Source organism: Ranitomeya imitator, chromosome 1 (assembly GCF_032444005.1).
Source record: "Ranitomeya imitator isolate aRanImi1 chromosome 1, aRanImi1.pri, whole genome shotgun sequence".
NCBI classification, from domain to species: domain Eukaryota; kingdom Metazoa; phylum Chordata; class Amphibia; order Anura; family Dendrobatidae; genus Ranitomeya; species Ranitomeya imitator.
The window spans coordinates 758,537,777-758,560,344 of NC_091282.1; the positions used below are offsets into that span (position 1 = coordinate 758,537,777).

Sequence of the window (22,568 nt, forward strand, 5' to 3'; positions counted from 1 at the left end):
CCCGATGTTTACCCTGGTTACAAGCGTTAAACTAAAAAAAACAAACAGCACATACTTACATTCTGGTGTCCGTCAGGTCCCTTGCAGTCTGCTTCCCGCACTCAGTGACTGCCGGCCGTAAAGTGAAAGTGAAAGCACAGCCGCTGTGCTCTGCTTTCACTTTACGGCCGGCAGTCACAGTGCGGGAAGCAGAGACGGCAAGGGACCTGACGGACACCAGAATGCAAGTATGTGCTGTTTGTTTTTTTTTAGTTTAACGCTTGTAACCAGGGTAAACATCGGGTAACTAAGCGCGGTCCTGCGCTTAGTTACCCGATGTTTACCCTGGTTACAAGCAAACGCATCGCTGGATCGCATCGCTAGATCGCTAGATCGGTGTCACACACACCGATCTAGCGATGACAGCGGGAGATCCAGCGATGAAAGAAAGTTCCATACGATCTGCTACGACGTACGATTCTCAGCAGGATCCCTGATCGCTGCTGCGTGTCAGACACAGCGATATCGTAAGGATATCGCTGGAACATCACGAATCGTACCGTCGTAGCGATCGAAATGTTATAGTGTGACGGTACCCTTAGGAGAGCTTCAATCAGCAAGATATCTTGAGTAAACAGTATTTACTTCATACTGGATAAACATGAGATACAATTCAGTGTCACACAGTCCGTGCACTGAAGACAACACATTCATGAAGAAAAGCAAAACCGAAAGTAAAAAAACAACCAACCACTGAGAGCTTCCCTCCCCACATTACAGCAAAAAAACAACCAACCACTGAGAGCTTCCCTCCCCACATTACAGCAAGTATATAACTTTACACACTATCGCCATCTGCTGTCTGGTTAGTATAAAGTCCTCCTTTCACTTATAATAAGTCCCAATCTGTTGCATATGCCTACAAGAACTGCTGCACATTTTTATATGCAGTAAATTGCAAAAGTGCTTATTTTTACAAGCATTATCCAACAATATCAATCTATGAAGAAGAATTATTACTCTGTTTTTTAAATTTCATTTTTTTTCTTTGTACAGCTTCTATGCAGACCTATGCATCTTCATGGTAACAGGGAAAGAACAAATCTGGACTCGTGTCTCATCCGGCATTTAGATTTCCTTCCAGTTGTTGTCTACTATGTGATAACTAATGTTTACACCCTTACGTAGTTTGCTTGGCACCGCTCTCTTCCACATCGGCCGCTGAGCTGTGCCAATGATGTTGTGTTGCTATATACCCGTCACATCGCGTGCACAATTGTCAGGAATTATGCACCTGTCCAGATGAATAGACCTTAAAGGAGCTATGTGATGACTGACATGAATGGCAGAGCCACAGGATAAATCAGAAATGTCTGATGGATGCAGGACCCAAGTTGCCACCTCTTGGACATGTACTCATCTCCAGAAAAGGGGGACCCCTACTGCTGCGTTGTCCGCAGTGACAGGAGATGGTCACACATGCACAGCTCTACCCACTCATGTGCATCTGTCATTACAAGAAAATCTACCCTCTGGCATGTAACCGCTTTGCCAGGCAGACACATGATGGCTATGTCCAGGAGAAGCACAGCCATTGTTTCTGCCTTGTCCTCTGGGTCTCCGGCCATCTCTGACAGCCAAGGACCTGACCTCCTGCTAAAGTGCTGGAGCCATAAAGACAACACGATCAAGATTGGATTTATAGGTCGGCAAGAAGTGAAGATGCAGAGGTCTGCAAAGGAGCCAAAACAATTGGACAATTAGCAGCATCAGGATTGTAAAAAATGGCGTTCAGCCTTTAAATTGAAGCCTTCATGTGAATTTCTACTGTTCAGGGCACTAATTAAAGCTAACCTATAGAGTGCAGCTGGACCATGGGCTGTGGATGTACTGTGTACCCTGTGTAACTGGCATGTACTGTGTATGTAGGTGGCATGTACTGGTTACCCTATGTAACTGGCATGTACTGTATATGTAGGTGGTATGTACAGTGTACCCTATCTAACTGGCATGTACTGTGTATGTAGGTGGCATGTACTGGTTACCCTATGTAATTGGCTTGTGCTGTGTATGTAGGTGGCATGTACTGGTTACCCTATGTAAATGGCATGTACTGTGTACCCTGTGAAAAAGGCATGTACTGTGTATGTGGGTGGCATGTACTGTGTACCCTGTGTAAATGGCATGTACTGCGTATGTAGGTGGCATGTACTGTGTACCCTATGTAACTGGCATGTACTGTGTATGTAGGAGGCATGTACTGGTTACCCTATGTAAATGGCATGTACTGCGTATGTAGGTGGCATGTACTGGTTACCCTGTGTAAATGGCATGTACTGTGTACCCTGTGTAAAAGGCATGTACTGCGTATGTGGGTGGCATGTACTGTGTACCCTGTGTTAGGCTAGTTTCACATTTGCGTTTAAATCTGCAGCGTTTAAAACGCATCCGCAAGTGGTGGAAAAAACGCATATAAACGCGTACAAACGCAGCGTTTTTTAGACGCATGCGTTGTCGCATGCGGTTAACAAAACGCCGCGTTTGTACGCGTTTACATGCATTTTTTCCTGCGTTTGAGTTTTTGGTGCGCATCATGAGAAATTTCACAAGAGAAAAATCAAGATAACCAGACACCGCCAATGGGACTACAGAGGCGTGCATGATGGGATCTCTATATATAGACCCTAGGGCTACTGAAATTTTAACAGTTTGCTACTGTATCCTGTGTCATGATGGATCTTCGCATGGAGAGCTTTTATTTCAACCTGGATTTCAGCTTCAAGCTGTTTCTTGCCTGTGCTTTTGCTTGAGAGCAAGACAGAAATCCCGAAAGATGGAGAAGGAGAAAACGTAGGCGTTTTTAGAGGCACCCCATTATTGAACTACGTGAGAGCCGTGGAGCCTATCACACGCTCTATGCCGAGCTTAATGCCAACCTGGAGAAATTCCAGGAATATACACGAATGTCGCAAGACTCATTCCAGGATTTGCTTTCTCGTGTCCAAGGAGCCATACGGCGACAGGACACCCAGCTCAGTAGAGCGATTCCACCCGAGGAACGTCTGCTGGTTACATTAAGGTACGTTCAAAATCTAAACCAATGACAGTCCAAATTTAGTGTTTTCTGACATGTATTTTTTGTGTATTTTCCTTTCTTTTTTTATCGTAACCACACCATAAAAAGAATAGATTGTAATGTTTTTTTTGTGTTTGTTTTTCTTCCAGATTTCTGGCCACAGAAATCCCTCCACTTCCAATACCGGCTTGGAATATCCACCCTGTCTGGAATAGTTGCGGACACCTGCCGGGCTTTGTGGAATGTACTCCGGGATGAGTTTATACCCCTACCCACCTTGGACATGTGGCTTGAAATTGTGGAAAAATTCTGGAATGTGTGTGATTTCCCCAACTGTTTAGGAGCGGTGGATGGAAAGCACATTCGCATTATCAAACCAGCCAGGACAGGATCGGAGTACTTCAATTACAAAAAATATTTTTCTGTGGTGCTCATGGCAATAGCCGATGCGAACTGTCGCTTCATCGCCGTGGACATTGGAGCTTTTGGCCGTGGCAACGATTCCCAGACTTTCAAGAACTCGGATATGGGCCGCCGTGTGTATGGCAACAATTTCAATTTTCCACCGCCACAACCTCTCCCCAACACTCAAGGTCCACCGATGCCATTTGTTATGGTTGGGGATGAGGCCTTCCTGATGTGTGAAAACCTACTGAAGCCATATTCCAGTCGGGACTTGAACCATACTAGAAGGATCTTTAACTACAGACTGACCAGGGCCCGAAGAACAGTAGAGTGTACCTTTGGCATTCTGGTCGCTAAATGGCGCATTCTTGCATCAGCCATCAATCTAAAAGTGGAGACAGTCGACGAGGTGGTCAAAGCCTGTATGGTTCTGCACAATTATATAATGGTTAAGGAGCAACCCAACATTGAACTGGATGAACCAGTTGCACACCCACTGCCCGATTTCCAGCATCACCCGCTGCGGTCAACTGCAGCCGTTGGTCACATGCGGGACCAATTTGCTGCCTTTTTTGATTCAGATATTGGATGTGTGTCATGGCAGGACAATGTTGTTTAAAAGTCATGTTGTAATTACATCTGTACCAGTAATTTTCTACAATGATAATAATATTTCTCATTAATAAACTTTAGCTTTGGTTGTGTTGACTGTCTCCTATCTTTTTCCTCTCCAAACCAAGGTTGTCCTAAAACTGGCAGTATTTGATCTGTATTTAATATCAGTTTTTGTAATCCAAAACCAGGAGTGGGTGATGAAGGCAGAGGTGCTAGTTATTATGTTAATATCATAATTTACCTCTAATTGTTCCACTCCTTGTTTTGGCTTGCAAATACTGATATAAAACACTGGAAACATACTGCTAGTAATGGCAGCCATGTTGCTTTATTGGTAAGCTTATTGACGTCATTGCGTCATGATTCTCTTCTCTTGTATCCATTGGACACAAACTGAAGAGACAATCACTGTCACACTATCTATACTCATCAAGTCAGGTGTCAGAAATAATGAATTCATGATAAACATATACAGGCTCATGAATTCACTATTTCTGACACCTGTGCAGGTGAGCATAGATATGTAGCATGTGACCACCATTGTCCCCTCAATTTGTGTGTAATAGATTATGTATAAAGAAGAGAAAATGGTGGTTATACAAGGCAGTTCTCTACTCAACAGGTCAGGTGTCATAACTAATGAGTTTTTTGACACCTGACCTGTTCAGTAGAGGCCTGCACTGTATTTCAACCATTTTCTCTTCAGACTGCCACACTAGGCACAGACAAAAAGAGATTATGGAGATACATGAAATATTTTTTGGCCCACCTCATATCTGTATACTAAAGACACACAAAGCTGCAGTCTTTTTATTTTTAACTACTGGAGATATGATGTGGCCCAAAAAGTAAGTGTGTGGCAACGTTTCTTGGCGCACGGTGTGTGTTGCCGGCGGCAGAAGACACAATAAACCAAACATAATTGTGGCAAATCAAACTTTTTTTATTTTGTTAACAACTCAAAAAATTACTTTTTACTGCGCCGGCTTCGGGTAGAGTGATGTAAACAAGGGGTGTGAAGAACTGAGGCCTAGCTAACCGTGGACGACGCAGAGGTGGCAGGAGAAGGGGCAATGAAACTAGACGGGTCTGGAAGTTCGGGGATGGGGCTTGACACATGAGAGGCTTGAGACGCACTGGCAGGGTGAGACAAACCTGACATTACAGACACATTGGTAGGTGAAGGGGGAGGAATGCTAAGAGTCCTCTGTTTTTTGTTTTTTTTCTGGTTTTTTTGTTTGGTTTGCCTGGTTGGGGGAGGTCTTGGTGGGCTCATATGCCGTGGTGTGGTGGCGGGTGACCTGTCAGGGTCCGGCTGCACTGTGTCAAAGTCCATAGTGCTCGTAGAGCATGCAGCCATGCCGGAGTTCATAGTGCTTGTAGAGCGTGCAGCCATGCCAGAGTCCATAGTGCTTGTAGAGCGGAAGGCCATGCCAGGGTCCTGCTGCATCATGGTGTCAGTGGAGGAGGTCCAAGCAGGAGCAGCGGATGTCATGGTGGTGGCGGTGGGATGTCAACTGCACTCAGCATGGTGGTACTGTAGTGGTGTCCGGCTGTGGAAGGAATTGAGGTGGCCGTGCAGTGGGATGCAGCAGAGGTCGGCATTGAGGACAATCGTGACAGTGAAGGCACAGGTGGATATGCCCCCACTGTCTGCTGGAAATACCGACTCTGCTGCATAGCCTGCACGTAAGCAGCATTGCAGGCCTGCATGACACTCAGCTGGAGATCAGGAGTAAGGTGTTCCGACATGCCCTGCTCAATTTGGTTAAAAAAATGATGAGCTGGCCTCTGGAGGTCGGCTTTCACTTGATCAAGGCTTTTGGTGACCTCCTGGATACGTGCATTCAAGAGGTTATGTGAAACATCCATTCGGTCACCTAAAGCCTTGATTGCTTCGTGTAAAACCGAGCTCAAGTGCAAAAACTCGGGCATGAGTGACCTGTCCGAAGCCCTCTGCCGCTGCCGGGATGAGCCCAAAAAAAAGGGGTCAGTGGAAGAGGACTGCGAAAGGGGAAGACCTGATGGACTAGCTCCCTGGTCTCCAGTTGGTGTGGAAGGCCCACTTGCTGCTGGATGGCTGGGACGGGTCCGTGGCTGTCGGATGAAGGACCGCTCCAGAACCTGGGCCGACAGTCGTGCTGTATGTGCTGTGAAAAAAGGAAAAATAAAATTATTATCAAAAATTTACCAGACGCAAAATCCTGTGGAATTTAAAAATACAGATTATGGCAATACAATACAACCTAAAGCATGTGATAAATACTTACGTTCTCTGGGCAAGGACAAGTCTTAAAAATGACAGAACGCGATGGTATTTGTAGCGTCTGATCCTTGCTCCTGAACCACTGGGAACACGGCTCTCTTGACGCAGGTCCTTGTTGAAGCGGTCCTTCATCGAACGCCAACGTGTTTTGACTTTGCCCACTGTTAAAAAAAAAAAAAAAAAACATGGTCAGAAAATGGACTTTTTGCCGTGCTCAGACAACTGTGTGTGATGAGAGAAACTCCGGAGAGTTTCTTTCATCACACACAGTCGAGTGAGCATTGCCAAGGTCTCTGCTGCTTCACACTGCAGTACAATACTTACCAAATGCAGTTCGGACCCGTGTCGGGGGCGTTGTCCCAGCCATTTCACATCGCTTGGGCCACCTCATTCCATAACCGCCGGATCGTGGTGTTGTTCGAGTGCAGTGGATCCCGGCTGTCTCACAACGGGACTCGCTCCTGGACCAGGGTGATAGGGAGTTCATTGTCTATCAGGTCATCGTCCCGTTGTGAAACCTAAAAATTAAAGAAAGTCATTAAAGTTTGCTCAATTACATAAGGAAAAGAAAGAAAAAAGATGCTGAGAAATGGCATGAATAGGAAAGTCAACATACAAAAGGATTCCAGAAGAAAAAAGTTAAGAAATACGAGTGGAAAGAAAGGAAGATTCAAGAATATTACACCGAGGACAGTCAGCCTTGTATACGTACCCGCTGCCGTCTTTCCACCGGACCTTGACTCCGCTTCTCCTGCCCGGTCTGTGCCTGAGTAGAAGAGCTCTAAAAAAAAAGGAAAAATCAAATTGTCACATGTGTCGATGTGACAGTGAATACTTACCAATCTGACGAGGCAAGTACTCACCTCACTGACATGCTCCTCTTCCGACTGTCCTGGCCGAAACTCCTCACCAGATGAAGAATCCGAAGAAGACATTCTGATTCATGTAGAAAGAAAGAAATGGCAGAAATTAGGACATGTAGAGACAGAAAATAGAAAATAAAGGCATTGGCTAGGATAACCTCACATTGTTCAGGATCTTGTTATCCTCCAAGATGTAGCCTGTCTGTGTCTCGTCTGCTTCAGAGTCTGGTGAGAAGTGACCTGCAACTGTCCACACCTCCCTTTTATCACCTTGATGGTGGGGGGTGGCTTATCAGTGTCTAGACATGGTTTTCTCAATTGAAACACGTGTTCAAAAACGCAACCAAACGCATGTGCTTTTATTAAAAATGCATGCGTTTACATAGACAGCAACGTGTTTTTTTTACGCAAACCTTGCGCAATCGAACGCATGCGTTTCCTGGCGGAAAATAGACACCTCTAGAAATTACTGCATGTTGCATTTCCGCGCCAAGACGCAAGCAACGAAACAACGCATGCGTCGTCAAACACGGCAAAACGCTAACAAAAAAAACCGCATGTGTTTTTAATGTTAAATATAGGAAAACACGACGCATGCGTTTATATGCGGTACAAACGCTGCGGCAAAAAACGCAAATGTGAAACCAGCCTTAATGGCATGTACTGCGTATGTAGGTGGCATGTACTGTGTACCCTGTGTAAATGGCATGTACTTTGTATGTAGGTGGCATGTACTGCGTATTTGTACAGTAGGTGGCACTTACTGTGTACCCTATGTAAATATCATGTACTGCGTGTGTGGGTGGCATGTACTGCATGTGTGGTTGGCACGTGCTGGTTACCCTATGTAACTGGCATGTATGGTGTATGTGGATGGCATGTACTGTGTACCTTATGTAACTGGCATGTACTGCGTATGTGGATGGCATGTACTGTGTACCTTATGTAACTGGCATGTACGGTGTATGTGGATGGCATGTACTATACAGCTCTGGCAAAAATTAAGAGACCACCACATCAAATCCCTGTCATGGGCAGCCCAATCTCCAGACCTGAACCCCATTGAAAACCTCTGGAATGTAATGAAGAGGATGATGGATAGTCACAAGCCATCAAACAAAGAAGAGCTGCTTACATATTTGCCCCAGAAGCACTGTGAAAGACTGGTGGAAAGCATGCCAAGACGCATGAAAGCTGTGATTAATAATCATGGTTATTCGGCAAAATATTGATTTCTGAACGCTTCCTGAGTTAAAACATTAGTATTGTTGTTTCTAAATGATTATGAACTTGTTTTCTTTGCATTATTTGAAGTCTGAAAGCACTGGGTTATTTATTTATTTATTTTTTAATTTTGACCATTTCTCCTTTTCGGAAAAAAAATACAAAATTTATTGCTTGGAAATTCGGAGACATGTTGTCAGAAGTTTATAGAATAAGTGAACAATTTACATTTTACTCAAAAATATACCTGTAAAGAGAGAAATCTGAGAAACTGAACATTTTGCAGTGGTCTCTTAATTTTTGCCAGAGCTGTATGTAAATAGCATGCCACATCTGCCACCAAGAGCCATCTGTAGCGATCAGTCTGCCTCGTCTTCTGTCCTGCTGCAAACACTCCGTACTTTTGTCACACAGGTTGATCTACTTCGGTGGCTATGGAAGCCGAAGACAACATGAACTTAATGACTGCTTTGATGTTCATGATGCATCATGGGTAATACAACTGTATTTTTTTTTTTTGGGGGGGGGGAGGCTAAAGCGTATTTTTCTAACCCTGTAGGACACCGCTCTGGTTCCAGGTTTGGGTGCACAGCTGTCCGCAGCAGTGTCAGAGGCCGGGTCTCGCGGTTATCGCTGCACCTGTGTAGCTATAGCTGAGCTATCTGCATTGTCACAGCATATAAGCCATATCTGAAAGACATGGAGTTTGTTTAAAAATGTACAAAAATACTTTAATTACATATACCAAAACACTAGCACAAAAATAACAAACATTAAAGAAAATGATGTGTAGATGCCTAAAACATGTACAGCGAGCCACATTTCCATATAATAGTGTAACACATGATATGTAACAACAGGTGAGGGGCACCAACCCGCCTAACAGCTCCCAGGGTAAGTCAAACAAGTAACAAAATCACCCCCTCTGATCGAATGGTCCGTGCTCCATTGCAATGAACCTAGTCCCTCCAATTAGGGGTCTGTCTCCATAGACCGTGCTGTGACAGTCAGAGGGAGGTAAATAAAGGGTGAAGGGAGAAGGAGGAAGGTATAGATGTCACCTCACCAGTGGCCACGCTGCCCGAACGTCCCCGACGCGCGTTTCGCCGCTTCTTAGCCCTGCTTTCTCAAGGGGAAGTGTGGTACAATCTTCCTTTGAAGGACCTTAAGTATCCTAGGATACCGGTCATGTGTGTGTCAAATGACCAGGCTTATTCAACACTGTATGATGACGGCGCATGCGCCCGCCGTCACTAAAAAAACACCCACTCCCCCGCCGCCCGGACCTGCCCGGATTACAGCCGCGAGTGAGTACAAAGTGTCTCAGTCGCGCGCCGCACCAGGACTGCGCCGGACCGCAAGTGGCGGGTGCCCGTGACAGGCGCGCGCACGCGCACCACAGTGTAAAGTGCGCCTTAGATATTACTGGTACCGAAAAAACCATTTATACAATACAAAACAAATCTTAAAATCTATGACAGTGTCCGGAAATCCAGATGGCTCCACAAGATGATATTGTATGCAGATTCGTTCCGCTAATGCCTCCATGGTTTGTCCAAAGTCCATAATGCATAGTCAGTACAAATCCATGCGCAACTTCGTTATGCTGGTGCCTTCATGGATTGACCAAAGCCCATAATATATATAATCATCAAAGTCCATGCATGACACTGTAGTCCCAAAGGGGATCATAATAGAATAATACAGAACCTGTATACAAAACAAAACAATTAAAATCAAAACCACACAAACAGTTAAAAGTACAAAAAGCAGAGGGATTACTGAGGGGCCTCCCAATAATTTCCTATTACAAGAAGGGACCAAAATTAAGTGCATCATTAAGTCCAGCTGGCTTCATGGTGCCTAGTGAGACAATCCATTTTAATTCGCGTTGGGCGAGGAGTTTTTTAATGTCACCTCCTCTAATACCTGTATGCACCACATCTATACCCCTCACCATAAAGTCCTCAGGGTTACAATTGTGTACTAACCTAAAATGCTTAGGGATGGTTTTAAGTGTTGTCACATCATCCACTAACCTTGCCGCACTAATATCCCGTACGTGTTTCCTTACACGCACTCTCAATTCACGTGACGTCAGTCCTACGTAAACTAGGGAACAACTGAATGTGGCGTAGTAGATCACATTAGAGGTGTTGCACGAGATATATTCTCTTATCTCATATTCCCTCTTACTGTCCACTGAGCAGAAAGATGTTGTACGGACCATATTAGCACAAGCCACACAATGGTCACACTTAAAAGAACCTTTGACTGGATGTGTCATACCAAATGGATTAGTACTTGGCGCCACATAGTGGCTGGATACCAAGAGGTCTCTAAGATTTTTCGACCTACGCGGGGTCATTAAGGGCCTTTCACTAAGAAACGGTCCCAGGGAGGGTTCGGCACTCAAAACATGCCAATATTTGGTTAGAATTGCTCTCATGCTCTCCCACTCATGATTATATACTGAAATAAAACGGATCATATCATCCTTTTCTTTCTTTTTGGCATTGCTATGTATCAGTGAATCCCGAGTTTTTGATTTAGCTCTTTTGTATCCGTTTTTTATACATCTTTTACTATAACCTCTGTCCTTGAATCTCTGTTGCAAATCCAGAGCCTGTTTTTCAAATCTTTGATTTGTCGAGCAGATCCGCCTCATCCTCAAGAACTGTCCAACCGGGACGGCCCTTATAGTGGCCTGACTATGTGCCGACTTCGCATGTATTAATGCGTTAACCGATGTTGTTTTCCGAAAGACATCAGTCTGGATGGACAAAGTAGAGTCCACTTCCAGACTGATGTCCAAAAAATCAATTTTGTGATAATCATACCTGTAAGTCAGTTTAATATTGAAAACATTGCTATTGAGCTCTCCCATGAATTCATCCAGCTGCTGCACCGTCCCCCGCCAAAAGAACAAAACATCGTCTATATAACGCAGCCAGCACAGCACATGGTCAGCGGCCCCTGCCCCCGTGTCACCAAACACCAACCTCTCCCAGAAACCCAGAAAGAGGTTAGCGTACGCGGGGGCACAGGCCGCACCCATGGCTGCGCCACACTTTTGCTGATAGAACTGATCTTTAAACGTAAAAAAATTATGTGTAAGGATAAAGTGCAGCAGCTGGATGATGAGCTCACACAAAGGGCCGTCCAGGTTGGAGGTCTCGAGGAAGAAGCGGACCGCTCGGGGCGTGGCCTGAATGTCCATGTGAGCGGACGTGTGGCAGAGCGCTCCCGCTACTAACGCTGTAATTATCATAAGCCGCAGCTGAGCGGCGATTCACGGCGCTTACCGGCTGCAGGAGAGTCCCGGGAGTGCGGCGGTGAACAGCGGCGGCCCCGAGGTCAGCAAATATGACCAGGAGGAGGCAAAGAGACGCAGGAGCCGGCGAGGCTGGGACCGGCCAAGATGGCGCCGACGCCAGGGAGAAGGCAGAGAAGGACAACGCGGCATGCCAGAAGAGAATGGCAGCGGCGGCAAAGCTCCAGCAGTTTGCTAGAGTGGAGGCCGCAGGGAGCGCAGGAAAAGCAGAGGAGGACGCCGGAGCAGACACAGAAGGAGAGGAGGAAAGCCCAGCAGAGGAGCTGGAGGTACAACAGGAGAACAGGGATGGTGACATGGCGGTGGTAGTAGGGGGATCTGAAGATAAGGAGCCAGGAGCAGAGCCCACCCTTAGAGACGTTTTTGCACTGGTGTCATCATGCAAACAATCCCTGACCCAGCAGCTACAGGAGGTCAAGGGGGATACAGCCCAGATAAATGCAGCCCTGCAAAAGATTGACAAACGTGTGGGGGCTGTAGAGGAAAGGGTGAGCACCGCAGAAGATCATATAGTGCAGCTGCAGAAAGCGGAGAGGAAGTTTACTCAAGCAATATCGGAGCTAGCTGCAAAAAATGAGGATCTGGAGAATAGGTCCAGAAGAAATAACATTCGTATAGTGGGTATCCCTGAAAAAACTGAGGGGAGGAATCCCACGGAGTATATTGAAAGCTGGCTCCTTGAGACTTTTGGTGATGCAGCACTGACAAATGTATTTGCGGTAGAAAGAGCCCACAGGGTCCCACCGAAACCACCTGTCCCTGGAGCAAGTCCCCGTACCATGCTTGCCAAAATCCTAAACTACAGAGACAGAGACATTATCCTGAGGAAGGCTAGAGATACGACGGATCTGACAATTGGAGGTCAAAGAATCGCTATCTACCCTGACTATTCCGCCCTGGTACAGAAACAACGGATGATGTTCACGGGTATCAAGAGACGGCTGAGGGAACTGGGAGTGCAATACTCCATGATGTTTCCGGCACGACTGAGAGTGGTAGCGTTGGATAAGATTCATTTTTTCCAGACACCGGAGGATGCTACCCAGTGGATAGATTTTAACGCTAAAAGGCTTAAAGGGAAAGGAGATTGAAAATGCGGGGTGGGTTGGTCGGGAGATATTTTACTTTCTTTAAAAAGGGGAAAAAGAGTGACTGACAGTACATTGGTAATTGAGATGTGAAGGTTTGAGGGTGGAGCTGGGCATTACCCAGGGAACGCACTGGGAGTGCTGATGCGGCGGAGAAGTACGAGGGAGGAAGGGTGTGCAGCGTACTAAAAGTTTATTTAGTTTCTTGCAGTTGTAAGTTAATACATGTTGAAATATTTTCTTCTTTTAAGAACTGCGCCGAATTCTATTATAAACGGTAGCGGGAGGCGGAAGGAGAAGGTTACGTTAACAAGAGTGTTCGCAATGGGTGATTGTGCCCCACTCTTGATAAGAGGCAGAATGTATAGTATTGGGGGGGGGGGGGTAAGGGATGGGAGGGAAGTTAGACAGCTCAGAACTGGGAGTAACGACATAACTAAAGATGATGAGTCACATAATAGGGGACCGCTTTAAGATATTGAATTGGAATGTGAGAGGTCTGGCGGATAAGTCTAGGAGAGCTGCGAGCTTGCAGTATGCGAAGGATCAACGGGCCTCTATGATATGTTTGCTAGAGACGCACTTGATACGGGAGAAAGTGGACGTACTGAATAGACGATGGATTCAGAAAGGGTATCATTCTACCTTTTCGACGTAATCAAGGGGTGTGTCAGTGTTGGTGCCGGTGGGAGTGCAGTATGAAGAGGTGAAGGTATGCGTGGATGATGAGGGTCAGTATGTGGTGATACAATGTATATTGTATGGAGTGAGTGTGTGTTGCAGCAATGTATATTCCACCTCCATATTCAAGTAAGAAGATCAGGGAGGTGTTGGAGAAGGTGGAACGATGGGGACCGCTACCACTTTTAATTATTGGGGATTTGAACAATATTTGCGACGACTTTTGGGATAAAAATATGAACACCCAGAACAGGTCGGAGGGGCACACTACAACATTTGGTACCTATGTGCGTGAAATAGGCATGATTGATCTATGGAGAGTTAGACATGTTGGGGAGAGAGGGTACTCGTACTACTCGCCGGCTCATGCTACGCTATCCAGAATTGATATGACGCTGGGTAACCGCCTGTTAGACACAATGGTGGGGGAGGTGCGTTATCTGCCGAGGGCCCTTTCGGATCACAGTCCAATTGAGGTGGAGGTCAGGTTGTTGGGGATACGGACCGCAAGCGGGAGAGAATGGAAGATCCATCCTAACTGGTTACAGAGTATTGACTTGGAGGGTATAGGGAAGGAGGTGACGGAATTCTTTGCTTTAAATGATGGGAGTACAGATGCTCTAACTGTTTGGGATGCAATGAAAGCGTACCTGAGAGGGCTACTATTTAGAGACATTAGTAGGTGTAAGCGGAAGACAAGGGAGGCAGAGAGAGTGGCGGTGGAGGAGCTGAAGGCTGCAGAGGACGAGATGGTAGTGTTGGGGACCTCCGAGGCAGAGAAAAGATTGAGAACAGCGCAAACTCATATGGAAAAGATTCTGCTGGGAAAAGCTGAAAGGAAGCGGGCGTTTCAAAGGATGACTTATTTTCAGGAGGGAGAAACAGTGGGACACATGCTATCGGTGGTAGCTTCTGCTCAGCGTAGTACCTCGTATGTACATTCGTTGGTTTCAGATGGGGGGAGCAGGATATCTGAAACACCTGAAATTATAAAGGTCTTTGCGGACTTTTACGCGGACTTATATTCCTCCAGGGTCAATGAGTCAGTCGGAGATACGGAGACTTTCCTGGAGAGTCTGGGTCTCCCGAAATTGAGTGAGGAGGATAGGGTGAGCCTCGATGCCCCTATAACCGAGGAGGAACTGAGTCGGGCGCTGAAGTCTATGGCCAATGGGAAGGCACCTGGAGTTGATGGGTTACCAGACGAAATCTATAGAAGCTTGGCAGAAGTGTTGATTCCCAGATTAAAGTTAGTACTGGAGGAGGCTGGATGCCAAGGGTATCTCCCAGCATCTATGAGGGAGGCTATTATAGTGGTTATTCCGAAGGAGGACAAGGATCTGGGGAAACCTGAGTCATATCGCCCAATCTCTCTGTTAACCATCGATGTCAAGCTCTTGGCCAGGGTGTTAGCTTCCCGTCTGTCCAGTGTCATTACTAACCTTGTACATCCGGATCAGTCCGGCTTTATGCCTGACAGGTCTACAGCGGTTAATCTGCGGAGGCTGTATATGAATCTGCAGCTGAGGTCTGACAACTGTGGCCGAAGGGTCATTGCATCCTTGGATGCCCATAAGGCGTTTGACAGTGTGGAGTGGGGATATCTCTGGCGGGTGTTGAAATGTATGGGTATTGGACCGCAATTTGTGTCGTGGATTCAACTGCTATATTCATTACCAACAGCTAGAATCAGAGTGAATGGGGAACTTTCTCAGCCTATAAAGTTGGCCAGAGGTACGAGGCAGGGATGCCCACTGTCGCCCCTCCTGTTTGCCCTAGCTGTGGAGCCACTGGCCGCCAAGATCCGACAGTCGGATGAGGTCCCTGGGTTCAGATATGGGAGTGTTGAGGAGAAGATTGCGTTATATGCAGACGACATCTTACTGTTCCTGGCGGACCCGGACAACGCCTTGAAAGGGGCCATCGAGATCATTGAAAAATTTGGAGCCTTGTCGGGACTGAGGATAAATTGGGATAAATCGGTCCTCTTTGAGGTGGATGGGGTGGAGGAGCCATTGGGAGAGGGGCGGCTTAAGGTGGCATCCCTTTTCAAATACCTGGGAATATGGATCTCGATGCCAGTCACAGAGTTTTTGTATAGGAATTTGACTCCTCTCATGGGCGTCCTTAAGGCAAAAGTAGATGCATGGAATAAATTACACCTATCGGTGGTGGGTAGGGTTAATCTTATTAAAATGGTTCTGATGCCCAAAATACTCTACGTCCTACATAACGCGCCAGTTTGGATTCCACGTGGGAAGTTCCGGCAGATTAATGCTCTTTTTAGAAGTCTGATATGGGGGAGGCAGTACCCACGTATTGGCCTGGAGACGCTTCAGCGACCCAAGGAAGATGGAGGGTTGGCTTTGCCCAACCCTGAGTTATATTTTCTTGCAGCCCAGAGTCAGCATTTGAAGGGCTGGGCACGGGAGGCGTTCTCCAGTGCGGTACAACACTTGATGGAGGGAGTGACAAACCGACGACCGGTGGTGCAGTGTCTGGAGGATGGCTCCTTGGGTGTATTGGGGAAATTGTATCCAACTATGTTTTTGATACATAAATTATGGACCAGACTGCGACAGATTCGGGGGGTTACGGGACTGACTAAATTTACACCGATATGGCTTAAGAATAATTTGGTTGAGTTTGCGGCTCTTGGAGTGCTGACAGAGTGGCAGGCCAAAGGAATCCATTTGGTTGCTCAGATAATTCAACAACGAGTGTTAAAGTCCTTTTCGCAGCTGCAGGGGGAGTTTGGATTGAGACCGACTGGGGAGTATCAATATGCCCAGATGAAACACGCTTTTAAAGCTCAAAACAAGGGCGATGGTATTGAGATCCAAGAGGACATAGTTCTGGAATACGTGTGTGGGGAAGGGTCCACAAGGGGAGTCATTTCCACCCTTTATAAGGACCTACTGCATGCATATTTGCTGGATTTCCCTCTAAAAGCGAGAGCTAAATGGGAAAGAGATTTAGGCCCAATGGAGAATGAAACCTGGGAGTCGGTGTTGGAGTGGGTTCCACGAGCGTCACTAAGTGAGCCGTATAGACTATCGCAGCTGTACATCTTGCACAGAGTCTATAAATCACCGGAAGTGTTGCACAGAGCGGGGTTGCGTGCTGACTCTGAATGCCCAAGATGTAGGACTGAGAATGCAGGAATATACCACATGATGTGGACATGTCCAAGACTGGTTGCTTTTTGGCTGGTGGTACTGAGCCGTGTGGAAGGGGCGTATAAATGCAGAGTGCCGAGAGATCCGATGGTGTGCCTACTGGGATATGTGGAGGAAATTAGAGTGGATAACACCTGGAAGATAGCAATAGCTAGGCTATTATATATGGCTAGGAAGGTGATAGCAAGGAACTGGATCAAGGAGGAACCGCCTACAAGGGGTGAATTCCTGAAATATGTTAAACATGGTCTCAATCTGGAAAAGGGGGTCTACAAAAGACGTGGGAAAACAGAAATGTTTGACAAACTGTGGTCTCCGTGGCTCGAGCTGGGATGAGTGGGAATGGGAAATGGGCGAATGAAGACCTGTGGAGGGGGGAGATTGCTAGAAGAATAAGCGGTCATAAGTGAGTCAAGCGGCTCAAAGAGCCATCAATACTGGTAACAAAAGTATAATTGGGAAGGAGCTGTCATGGGAGGGGGAGGTTTGGGGTTTGTTGGGATTGTTGGGGTTTGGAAAATGAAGAAACTTTGTAATATATTGGAAAATGCATAAAATGTAATGTTCATGTTTATTTTCAATAAAAATCTATTTAAATAAAAAAAAAGAAAGAAGCGGACCGCTCTCAAACCATCTGCATGATTGATGCATGTGTATAACGTCTCGACGTCTGCTGTTACCAGCAACGTCCCTTCTACAACAAAGATGCCGTCAACCCTACACAGGACATCCGTTGTGTCTTTTACATATGAAGGTAGGGTCTCGACTAGAGGTTTCAAATAATGATCTATAAATCTACAAATCGGATCACACAAACCATCAATCCCTGACACAATCGGACGTCCCGGTGGGTTGACGGCATCTTTGTGCACCTTTTGAATCAAGTACAGAGTAGGTATTCTCGGGAATTTCACTGTTAGGCCATCCAAAACTTGTTTGTTAATTATACCTAAATCAAAAGCTCTTAGCAGGATTTTTTGGAGCTCTGCCGAAAAAGACATCACCGGATTATATCTAAGTTTATCATAAACATTGTTGTCCCGGGTCGGATTTTGTTCCTCAAGAAGTTCCTCTAAAATTCGGATGTTGTCTCTGTCAGCAGCGCTCCAATTCTCCTGTTCATATCCTCCCTTGTTGTGCAGTTTCTTGAGGATTAGCTTACGTGAAAAAAGATGAAGATCCTTCAGTGCTAAAAAATAATTAAAACTGTTAGTGGGAGAGAATGATAAACCTTTACTAAGCACTTCTAATTGTGTATTAGTTAGCACATGGTCAGATAAATTGATTACCTGTAACCCTCCCTGGGACTTGGGCTCAGACTGTGGCTGGATACCAAGAGGTCTCTAAGATTTTTCGACCTACGCGGGGTCATTAAGGGCCTTTCACTAAGAAACGGTCCCAGGGAGGGTTCGGCACTCAAAACATGCCAATATTTGGTTAGAATTGCTCTCATGCTCTCCCACTCATGATTATATACTGAAATTAAACGGATCATATCATCCTTTTCTTTCTTTTTGGCATTGCTATGTATCAGTGAATCCCGAGTTTTTGATTTAGCTCTTTTGTATCCGTTTTTTATACATCTTTTACTATAACCTCTGTCCTTGAATCTCTGTTGCAAATCCAGAGCCTGTTTTTCAAATCTCTGATTTGTCGAGCAGATCCGCCTCATCCTCAAGAACTGTCCAACCGGGACGGCCCTTATAGTGGCCTGACTATGTGCCGACTTTGCATGTATTAATGCGTTAACCGATGTTGTTTTCCGAAAGGCATCAGTCTGGATGGACAAAGTAGAGTCCACTTCCAGACTGATGTCCAAAAAATCAATTTTGTGATAATCATACCTGTAAGTCAGTTTAATATTGAAAACATTCCTATTGAGCTCTCCCATGAATTCATCCAGCTGCTGCACCGTCCCCCGCCAAAAGAACAAAACATCGTCTATATAACGCAGCCAGCACAGCACATGGTCAGCGGCCCCCGTCCCCGCGTCACCAAACACCAACCTCTCCCAGAAACCCAGAAAGAGGTTAGCGTACTCGGGGGCACAGGCCGCACCCATGGCTGCGCCACGCTTTTGCTGATAGAACTGATCTTTAAACGTAAAACAATTATGTGTAAGTATAAAGTGCAGCAGCTGGATGATGAGCTCACACAAAGGGCCGTCCAGGTTGGAGGTCTCGAAGAAGAAGCAGACCGCTCGGGGCGTGGCCTGAATGTCCATGTGAGCGGACGTGTGGCAGAGCGCTCCCGCTACTAACGCTGTAATTATCCTCATAAGCCGCAGCTGAGCGGCGATTCACGGCGCTTACCGGCTGCAGGAGAGTCCCGGGAGTGCGGCGGTGAACAGCGGCGGCCCCGAGGTCAGCAAATATGACCAGGAGGAGGCAAAGAGACGCAAGATGGCGCCGACGCCAGGGAGAAGGCAGAGAAGGACAACGCGGCATGCCAGAATAGAATGGCGGCGGCGGCAAAGCTCAAGCAGTTTGCTAGAGTGGAGGCCGCAGGGAGCGCAGGAAAAGCAGAGGAGGACGCCGGAGCAGACACAGAAGGAGAGGAGGAAAGCCCAGCAGAGGAGCAGGAGGTACAACAGGGGAGCAGGGATGGTGACATGGCGGTGGTAGTAGGGGGATCTGAAGATAAGGAGCCAGGAGCAGAGCCCACCCTTAGAGACATTTTTGCACTGGTGTCATCATGCAAACAATCCCTGACCCAGCAGCTACAGGAGGTCAAGGGGGATACAGCCCAGATAAATGCAGCCCTGCAAAAGATTGACAAACGTGTGGGGGCTGTAGAGGAAAGGGTGAGCACGGCAGAAGATCATATAGTGCAGCTGCAGAAAGCGGAGAGGAAGTTTACTCAAGCAATATCGGAGCTAGCTGCAAAAAATGAGGATCTGGAGAATAGGTCCAGAAGAAATAACATTCGTATAGTGGGTATCCCTGAAAAAACTGAGGGTGGAATCCCACGGAGTATATTGAAAGCTGGCTCCTTGAGACTTTTGGTGATGCAGCACTGACAAAAGTATTAGCGGTAGAAAGAGCCCACAGGGTCCCACCGAAACCACCTGTCCCTGGAGCAAGTCCCCGTACCATGCTTGCCAAAATCCTAAACTACAGAGACAGAGACATTATCCTGAGGAAGGCTAGAGATACGACGGATCTGACAATTGGAGGTCAAAGAATCGCTATCTACCCTGACTATTCCGCCCTGGTACAGAAACAACGGATGATGTTCACGGGTATCAAGAGACGGCTGAGGGAACTGGGAGTGCAATACTCCATGATGTTTCCGGCACGACTGAGAGTGGTAGCGTTGGATAAGATTCATTTTTTCCAGACGCCGGAGGACGCTACCCAGTGGATAGATTTTAACGCTAAAAGGCTTAAAGGGAAAGGAGATTGAAAATGCGGGGTGGGTTGGTCGGGAGATATTTTACTTTCTTTAAAAAGGGGAAAAAGAGATTGACTGACAGTACATTGGTAATTGAGATGTGAAGGTTTGAGGGTGGAGCTGGGCATTACCCAGGGAACGCACTGGGAGTGCTGATGCGGCGGAGAAGTACGAGGGAGGAAGGGTGTGCAGCGTACTAAAAGTTTATTTAGTTTCTTGCAGTTGTAAGTTAATACATGTTGAAATATTTTCTTCTTTTAAGAACTGCGCCGAATTCTATTATAAACGGTAGCGGGAGGCGGAAGGAGAAGGTTACGTTAACAAGAGTGTTCGCAATGGATGATGGTGCCCCACTCTTGATAAGAGGCAGAATGTATAGTATTGGGGGGGTGGGGGGGGGTAAGGGATGGGAGGGAAGTTAGACAGCTCAGAACTGGGATTAACGACATAACTAAAGATGATGAGTCACATAATAGGGGACCGCTTTAAGATATTGAGTTGGAATGTGAGAGGTCTGGCGGATAAGTCTAGGAGAGCTGCGAGCTTGCAGTATGCGAAGGATCAACGGGCCTCTATGATATGTTTGCTAGAGACGCACTTGATACGGGAGAAAGTGGACGTACTGAATAGACGATGGATTCAGAAAGGGTATCATTCTACCTTTTCGACGTAATCAAGGGGTGTGTCAGTGTTGGTGCCGGTGGGAGTGCAGTATGAAGAGGTGAAGGTATGCGTGGATGATGAGGGTCAGTATGTGGTGATACAATGTATATTGTATGGAGTGAGAGTGTGTGTTGCAGCAATGTATATTCCACCTCCATATTCAAGTAAGAAGATCAGGGAGGTGTTGGAGAAGGTGGAACGATGGGGACCGCTACCACTTTTAATTATTGGGGATTTGAACAATATTTGCGACGACTTTTGGGATAAAAATATGAACACCCAGAACAGGTCGGAGGGGCACACTACAACATTTGGTACCTATGTGCGTGAAATAGGCATGATTGATCTATGGAGAGTTAGACATGTTGGGGAGAGAGGGTACTCGTGCTACTCGCCGGCTCATGCTACGCTATCCAGAATTGATATGGCGCTGGGTAACCGCCTGTTAGACACAATGGTGGGGGAGGTGCGTTATCTGCCGAGGGCCCTTTCGGATCACAGTCCAATTGAGGTGGAGGTCAGGTTGTTGGGGACACGGACCGCAAGCGGGAGAGAATGGAAGATCCATCCTAACTGGTTACAGAGTATTGACTTGGAGGGTATAGGGAAGGAGGTGACGGAATTCTTTGCTTTAAATGATGGGAGTACAGATGCTCTAACTGTTTGGGATGCAATGAAAGCGTACCTGAGAGGGCTACTATTTAGAGACATTAGTAGGTGTAAGCGGAAGACAAGGGAGGCAGAGAGAGTGGCGGTGGAGGAGCTGAAGGCTGCAGAGGACGAGATGGTAGTGTTGGGGACCTCCGAGGCAGAGAAAAGATTGAGAACAGCGCAAACTCATATGGAAAAGATTCTGCTGGGAAAAGCTGAAAGGAAGCGGGAGTTTCAAAGGGTGACTTATTTTCAGGAGGGAGAAACAGTGGGACACATGCTATCGGTGGTAGCTTCTGCTCAGCGTAGTACCTCGTATGTACATTCGTTGGTTTCAGATGGGGGGAGCAGGATATCTGAAACACCTGAAATTATAAAGGTCTTTGCGGACTTTTACGCGGACTTATATTCCTCCAGGGTTAATGAGTCAGTCGGAGATACAGAGACTTTCCTGGAGAGTCTGGGTCTCCCGAAATTGAGTGAGGAGGATAGGGTGAGCCTCGATGCCCCTATCACCGAGGAGGAACTGAGTCGGGCGCTGAAGTCTATGGCCAATGGGAAGGCACCTGGAGTTGATGGGTTACCAGACGAAATCTATAAAAGCTTGGCGGAAGTGTTGATTCCCAGATTAAAGTTAGTACTGGAGGAGGCTGGATGCCAAGGGTATCTCCCAGCATCTATGAGGGAGGCTATTATAGTGGTTATTCCGAAGGAGGACAAGGATCTGGGGAAACCTGAGTCATATTGCCCAATCTCTCTGTTAACCATCGATGTCAAGCTCTTGGCCAGGGTGTTAGCTTCCCGTCTGTCCAGTGTCATTACTAACCTTTTACATCCGGATCAGTCCGGCTTTATGCCTGACAGGTCTACAGCGGTTAATCTGTGGAGGCTGTATATGAATCTGCAGCTGAGGTCTGACAACTGTGGCCGAAGGGTCATTGCATCCTTGGATGCCCATAAGGCGTTTGACAGTGTGGAGTGGGGATATCTCTGGCGGGTGTTGAAATGTATGGGTATTGGACCGCAATTTGTGTCGTGGATTCAACTGCTATATTCATTACCAACAGCTAGAATCAGAGTGAATGGGGAACTTTCTCAGCCTATAAAGTTGGCCAGAGGTACGAGGCAGGGATGCCCACTGTCGCCCCTCC

General features: G+C 46.6%; 1 protein-coding gene across 4 annotated transcripts in view; it reads left to right on the plus strand.

Moving 5' to 3' along the window:
- Nucleotides 1–22,568, plus strand: part of KLHDC1 (kelch domain containing 1) — a 63,263-nt gene that overhangs the window by 16,001 nt on the left and 24,694 nt on the right. For all 4 annotated transcript variants that reach the window (XM_069735156.1, XM_069735134.1, XM_069735141.1 and 1 more), the window contains exon 5: nucleotides 8,843–8,921. In XM_069735156.1, coding sequence (XP_069591257.1) covers nucleotides 8,843–8,921 — 79 coding nt within the window. The remainder of the gene's footprint in view (nucleotides 1–8,842; nucleotides 8,922–22,568) is intronic.